General features: G+C 40.3%; 1 protein-coding gene across 1 annotated transcript; it reads right to left on the reverse strand.

Annotated features, from left to right (window-relative positions):
* Positions 1–636: 636 nt before the first annotated feature.
* Positions 637–3,692, reverse strand: LOC145480722 (uncharacterized). Its single transcript, XM_081459037.1, has 2 exons — positions 2,050–3,692; positions 637–717 (listed from the first exon to the last, which is right to left on the reverse strand). Exon 1 carries the CDS (start codon positions 3,205–3,207, stop codon positions 2,341–2,343), a length of 867 nt encoding a protein of 288 aa, XP_081315163.1. The 5' UTR covers positions 3,208–3,692; the 3' UTR covers positions 637–717; positions 2,050–2,340.
* Positions 3,693–7,789: the final 4,097 nt, after the last annotated feature.

Below are 7,789 nucleotides of genomic sequence, written 5' to 3' on the forward strand. Positions count from 1 at the left end.
AGCCAATAAAGAGTTTTGTTTAATGAAATATATACAATATTTGTAGAATTCCGCAAAGCCATTGTCACCTTTTAAAGCGAGTCGTTAATTTGAAAGGATTATATATTTATAGCGCAACAAAAACTGCTTAAGTTGGTTTTGTTATACTTTAGGCGTGAGAGACTATCAGACAGAAGCGTATGACTCGCATTTTTTTCTTTATTAATTGAAATTGTCAAATTATCATCATGAACCCAGATAACCTGATTGACCAAGGTATGGGTCCCCGTGAAGCCGGCCTGAGAGATGATGTTCAATCAATAACTGTAAAACTTGCTTGGTGTGTGATAGGGCGGGAAAGCAACGTAATCACTCTGGCCAATCACAGAGGACACAGACAATCCAGTGAACCAATCAAAACTCGAAGCAAATGCATGGAGCGACGTAAAGCGCGGGAAAACGTGGGCGAGGCGAAAATGGCGCCAGTTTTTCAAGCCAATCGCGTAGTGTAGTAATGCAAGACTGCTCTATCGCTGTATTTAGAGTTTTACCGTGTAGTATAGAGTGTGTTCAGTGTCACGCAATAAAAAATAAAACCAAACACCATTCCGTGGATAAAGTCAAGAAATTGTGATATTATAGACGATAAATAAAGAAGACAGTTCTCCAAGTTTAGGGTGTGTGCGTTGTCCCAAAGTTGAGATATTCGTCGACATGTTCCGCGCAAAATTATAGAGCCTAGTATGAAGCCGCCATGTTGGAGGACCTACTTAGCCTCCAATATGGCGACCGGAAAATAGTGTAAATATCTGGAACTTACTTTGGCTATCTAGTCGACTGATTATCTGAGCCGAACCAAAAAACATTTACACAAGCACTTTTTCCTAATACTTTAACTCCTAAAATGGCTAAAAATCACGAGATAACAGTATATTAAAGGTGAAGAATGATCATCGCAGTAAATTTTCCAATTTGAGCAACTGGAAAGAAGAAGCCTGAAAAAAATCAGGGCTTCAACGGGATTCGAACCCGTGACCTCCGCGATACCGGTGCAATGCTCTACCAACTGAGCTATGAAGCCACACATTGGGAGCGAGGTCAATTAAAATTAAATTAAAATTGACCTCGCTCCCAATGTGTGGCTTCATATAGGTCTCCCGGGTACTGCAACTGGCTTGTCGAGTAATCGAGTGTCGCCCGGTAGGATAACAGTTGTGTAATTTTAAATAAAATGTGTTGTTCCTCGTCAAATTAAAGCTAGAATTCTCGACCTAACTACTAGAAGAGGCCAAAGCAACTTTAGCATTGTCTTTATTTCTTTTAGCTGCGAGAAAAAAGACTATTATCGTGTCATTTCGGTGGAACAGCTCGATTTTGACTGCCGCTCCTTTTGCGAGCGCAGCCACCATATGCAAGGCCAGAATTTGGCCACTTGCAAATTTCAAGGGAACGAGGGAGGGGCTTATTTCCAGGGAGGAGGAGCTGACGATTGAAATTTTTCTATACCTGAGCATTTCTTTGAGACCCAACAGAGAGGTTTAGGACTACAACAATAGTTTCTCCCCTGTTGCTGGGATTTTTTTTTTTTTTTTTTTTTTTTTTACGGTTTTTTTTTTTTAAATTTTATTTATTTTATTATGCTTGCTTGTACTTTACAACACTTCTGCTGTTACTTTACACTAAAACAGTACGATAAAGGCTACATACACTACTTACAAAACAACAGAGCTATTAACACTACTTACAATACAAGACAGCCTCTTCACCCTACTTAACTATAAAGAATCGATTTTGAGAAATTTTACATACGTAACAGCAATACAAGTATTTCCTAAATTAATCTAATTAACCTAATCTTAATCTAATCTTAATCTAATTAATCTTAATTAATCTATAGTAGCAATTAATCTAGAGATATAACACACTTTTCTAATACCTTTTAAAAGCATTAACAGGACAGAAAAATGCGAAGAAGCATCATAAAGGAGAACCAGAAACTTTATTTTCTATTCTTAACTGGTAATTTACTTTTGTAATAAATTCAACCCAGTCAAGATTCCTTTCATTTACCTTGGGGACCGTTCATTTTTTATGAGGGAGGGGGGGCTGGTGGGATTTGGGAAGCACCATTTAAAAATCGCATGACCCCCCCTCAGCTTACCAATTTTTTCACATGGCCCCCCCTTATAGCGGTCATTTTTTGGGATGACCCCCCCCCCAAAAAAAAATTGAACAAACAATATTTAGATTTCAACTCTTTTAATATTTCTCTATTATCCCCCTACTTCACGTTATTGTGCTCACTATGAAGACAATATTTACAATCCCTATACTACAGAGAGCTGTTGTTTAAAAAACAAATCAAAAGAAAGAGAAGTCAATTTCGGATCTCCTAGTTATGGCTCGCCCTGAGCGTGTGGCATTTGGCCTCTCATTGGTATCTTCCTCATCTGAATTGATGAATGCAAGAATGACATCACTTGAGTCATCTTCTCCCCTAGAGTCAATGGCATCACTGTCATACTCATCATTGTCACTTTCATCCGTTTCACTGCTGTCAGCACTTACCCTGTTGTCATTTTGTGTCAATGTCCTGGCATTTCTCAGTGTTGGTTGGCCAGCTCTGAGAGGACTCTTCTGCCGCAAGCATGAATGTCTTACAATTGCCTTTACTTTCTCACTCTTGCTGCTTTTCAAATGCTGCTTCAGCCCGTGGTGGTTCAAGTACTTGTTTTGTTCTGGAACACGTTGCTTTTTAAGCTTGGTTAGATCTTCGCACAACTCAGTCCAAGTATAATCCTCATATGATTTATCTTTTGCGTCCCTACTTAACTTTGCCTTTTCTTCTGCTCTCCTTTTCCTTTTAAATTCCAGCACTTCAAGATGCTGAAGATAATCCACCACAAACTTTGATTTGACAATAAACTTATCTGCAAATAGAGCAACGCTCTCTGGGTGAGATAAAACCAGCCTGCCACCTCCATGCTCTTTCTTCGCTTGGACCCTTGGCTGCCAGTCATCTGGATCACGCCCTTCTTTTGGGGTCTTCTGGTAGGAGAGGTAGTGGTATTCTGGTAGGCAGGAATGGTCAGGAACTGGTTTAGGATATCTTTCTATGGGTGATCCAGTCCATTCACAACAAAAAGAACAAATTTCTCCTACCTTTTCTTGACAGGACAACTTTAGAAACTCTCTGTAGTTCTCCCCCTCCTCATAGTGCTCATTCATAAACTTCTCAATCTTACGGAAGTAACAGTGGCCTGGAACAGAGTCTTTCCTTGCTCCTGCATTGTGATACTGAACCAAGTACGAAGTGTTGTGAAAAAACTGGAAATCTGTTGATGTGTTGTGTGAAACACATTGTTACATTTAATTTACAGATGTCTTTATTTGGAAGGTTTTTACCTCTACTCTAGTGATAGGCATGTATAAATGTTGCCCTGTCCAGGTAAAACAAAAAGCTACGAGTGTTCTCAAATCTTGCAAATAGTGGATTACTTTTTATAAATTTTAGCATACTTGTTCTGGTTTAAATTTATCTATGGTTTAAAATTTCTTAATTTTCAAGGTAAAATGGGGTTGACTAGCCTACACGACTTTTACGGTTCGTGACATTTGTACATTTACCGTTCTCAGTTCGGTCACTCGACCTTTCTTGTCGCTTCACTCGTGTTCATGAAGGGCACTTCATGTTGTGTAATAAGGAAGAATTTTAGTGGAGTTGAGCCGTTAGATCGTGCTATGGCAAATTTTTACAGGTTATAGGTCTGCATGGTTTCCGCTGTTATCAAAATAAAGTCTTTCACTTCACTTCACTTCACATCTGCATGTCGACTCGTTGAGTTTGACACCTCTGTAATTTGCCATGTGTTTATGCATTGTTTAGGCTCATTTCTATTGCAAGATATGCTTTTAAATCTCCATGAATTTGCTTTTGAGGGACAAAATATGAAATTTACCGTGAACATGTTGCTTACTTGCATTCTATATTGTGACGCCGGGCCCGGCTGTGATTAGAACTGTTTGCAAGCACAGTAGGTAGATCGTTATCACGGATATCATATTTGTTCTCCTACGATTTCCTTCGGAGACGCCGTAGCTTTACTTTGAGAAAGCTATACGTTTGTCTAGAGACATTCCTATGTTTCTTGCAGCTATCTGATCGAGCTTGTGTTTCTCTTGCTCGATGTATAGGTTTATTCCTCCTTTTTATTTCCTCCTCTTTTGCAAACTCCGTCTTTAAAATGGGGTTGATGCTATACGTTGAGTGCGTATTTTTGCTTTAAGCTCCTTGACGTTAGTTGAGTGCTGCTATGTCTTGCACGATGTAGAACGGGGCACGTCCATAATAATCATGAAAGAGGCTCATTCCAAAATGCGCAATAATGGCGAAAGCGACGAGTCGTTTAAGAAAAGGTTTACAGCTGAACGATCCAGGCAGTTTGACATCTTACAAGCAAAAGAAGCAATCTTTCTAAGTGCGGATGGCTGTTCAGAAAGGGCGAGTGAGTTTTCCATGCCAGGGTACCAGTTGAAGCCCAGTGATGGAAGAAAACTGAACTTCTCCATCAAAGAACACAGAGCAATGGTGGAAAAGTTGAATGCCACGATTCCACACTCTTTCAGTCCAATGGGCTTGCTTTAAAGCGGGGCGAAGAATTTGCCCACAGTTTTAATGTAAAACAGATCAAATTTATAGAAGCTAAGTTGACGAAGGTCACGCAGGACATGGAAGCACTAGAAAATAAGAAGAGCAATTATAACAGCATATTCAAGGGCATACTCAAACAGCACATCAACAAAAGGAGAAGGAAAAAAGAAAACCGCAGAAAGTCAAATGAAAGAAAGAGGAAGCGGACTGAAAACAACGTCCAACGAGTTTATGGAATTTGTGTTAGAAACCCGCTAGGAAATGATCTTCCACAATGCCTTGTGTACCCTCCTAGAACGGCCGTCCCGGAAGAGTGTATTCAAGTTGAGCATGTTGCCACGTCGTTATTTAGAAGAGATGGGCCATACATCGCACAGCTCTTGGAAGGGAATTATTTCACCAATGCTGCAAGAAGCAGAATCACCACCAACCTTGAGCAGGAAGTCAGAGATTATGTTTACACCTTCATGTACCCTGAAGAGTACACTCTGACGGAAAGCATTGCTGCTTCTTGCAGCATTGGTGAAAGAGACTCCCATAGCAGCACAAGCGGCGACGAAGAACTCGACGACAGCGAAGATGAAGATGACTGCCAGTGAAAGTTGCATTCGAAAATAACAGTGTTAAATACTTCTTTTCAGTAGCTACAAATGCTTTTTGTCGCCAAACGTTTTTTTAAAGCAAATGGAAAGTTTATAATAAATTTGTATCCTGCCTTCTATGTTTATTCTATAGCAATTTTTTTGATATTCAAACATCATGCCATTTTAAATTTTTACTAAAATATTTCACGTGACCCCCCCTTTTTCCCTTATTTTTTTGGGATGGCCCCCCCTCGAAAGCCATTTTTTTTCGCATGGCCCCCCCCCCCAAATCCCACCAGCCCCCCCCTACCTTATAAAAAATGAACGGTCCCTTGTGATAATGTAGATAATAGTTAGCAAATAATAAACAGAAATTCAGTTTCCTGAGATTGTTATTATCCTTCCCACACGGCATACCAAATAATAATTCGTAGTTTGCCGGGGACATAGAGGTGTTATGCATCTCACTGAACCAGTTCAACAGCCGATTGCGAAAAGAAGTTGTTGTACTACAGTTTTGAAATGTATGAAGAACTGAGTCAGGCTCACCACAGTAGAAACATATATTGTTGTCTGTAATTCCATAGAGAGTAAGTTCTTTCATCGTAGCGACAATGCGATGGATAAGCTTAAAGTAAAATTCTCTAAGTTGATTCTCTTTGCAAATAACCTTCAGTCTATCAAAGATCTGGTTCCATGGCAAAACCGTCGGAGCAAAGTCGCGATCCCATTTCGTTGGACCAGTGGCCTGGGGCTTCCGTTTATTGAGAAAAAGCCAATAATAGTCTTTAGATCTAAGTTTCAAGAGGTCGATGGTTAAGACCGAGGATAAAAAGAAATAAGGTGCCGCCGGATAAAAAGTTGACATTAGGCTTAGCACGCTCCTTGACTTTTTTCCGTAAGGCGCTCGGGATTGCAGAGATTACTTGGAAATAACTGAGAAAATTGCAATTAATTCCATAACGCTGTTGGAACTGTTCAAATGGTAGAAAGTTGCCACCAGCGTCGATTACATCATGCAACGTGAAGACACCGTTTTCGACCCAATCGTGGTAAAAAACAGTCCTCCCGTCAATGAGGATCTCTTTATTATTAAAGAGAATCATCTCTTGTTCATCCTTAGAGCTATAAAGACTTTTTAGATCCAGGAAAGAAAACAAGATATCCTTGTAGAAGGATGGTATGTCTGAATCTTTTAGAAATTTCTTATCATAGTTGGAGCGTAAGAGAAAATTAAGACCCCCGTACTTGTTAAAATAAAATTTTGGAATTGCTGACCAGGTATCGCCTTCCTCGTCATTATTTTTGAGGAGACGCTGGATCCAGCCTAAGCGCAAGGACTTAAACATAATTTCAACATTAGTGACCCGCAAACCACCATCGCCATAGTCCTGATATGAGACTTGTCTCTTGATTTTATCTGGTTTGTTTTTCCATAAGAACTGGAAAAGTAGCGATTGGATTACAGATGCGTAATTATTTGGAATGTCAAGCATGGAAGCCGAATAAACAATTTGAGATAATCCTAGGGTTTTCGAAATCAAGCACCGTCCAAACAGAGAGAGTTTACGCGAACGCCAAGCTGCAAGTTTTGTCTTGAGATTATTCACCTTCTTAGCAAAGTTTTTCCGTTCATTGCCAACACTATCATACGAAATAAAGGTCCCCAAGACTTTCACCGGTTCATTGGTCCAGGCTAGACCCGGAGGTCTACCACGGTTAGATCTCCAAGGTCCTAACCACAAGGCTTTTGTTTTAGACTTATTCAAAAGAAGACCTGAGATAGCCCCCAAATCAGCAAGAATATTAAGCGCCTTTCCAACGCTTGTCAAATTTTTACATATAAGGGAGGTGTCATCAGCAAACTGGCTCAGTTTAATTTCCTTCTTAAAAAGCTTGATACCTTGAACAGTATTATCGTATCTTATTTTTGAGGCTAGTATCTCAGCCACCAGAATAAAGAGATATGGCGACAAAGGGCAGCCTTTTCTAAAACCTCTTGACAAGGGTATTTATTGCTGGGAATACCATTGCTTGCCTACACTCATTCTGAGTTTAGAAGGAAGGAAATTTCACGAGCAGGCGCCGCTACGCTCGTCCGATTCCTCCGACTTACATTAGCCGTGTCCAACTACGGACCCGAGCATTCGACAAGCGATAACTAAATGAACTATTCCAGCCAAGTCAGTAGGGGCGTAGCTGGGGGAGGGGGTCCTGTGGTGCCCGTGAGTCCCCCCCCCCCGTTTTGTAAGCCTATTTTAACCAAACAACCTACAACAGGTGGCGAAAACGACATGACAATCTGGTGAGTACCCTCACTTTGACACAGTTTGACATCCCCCTCCCCCTGTGAAAAATCCTGGCTACGCCCCTGGTACTCAGATATTATGAAAAACGCCATTGAAACTATTAGTGCCAAGTTTGTCGTGAACACTCGGTCGCTCATTGGTATTAATTAAATGGAATGCAGCATCAATCAGCAAGGAGAAAAAAGATGAAAGATGATGAAAAAAGATGAGGAAAAAAGATGATGAACCAGTTCAGTGTCGCATGTGATGGTTATTAGAACATTTTA

This window comes from Orbicella franksi, chromosome 3, assembly GCF_964199315.1.
Source record: "Orbicella franksi chromosome 3, jaOrbFran1.1, whole genome shotgun sequence".
Taxonomy (NCBI): Eukaryota; Metazoa; Cnidaria; class Anthozoa; order Scleractinia; family Merulinidae; genus Orbicella; species Orbicella franksi.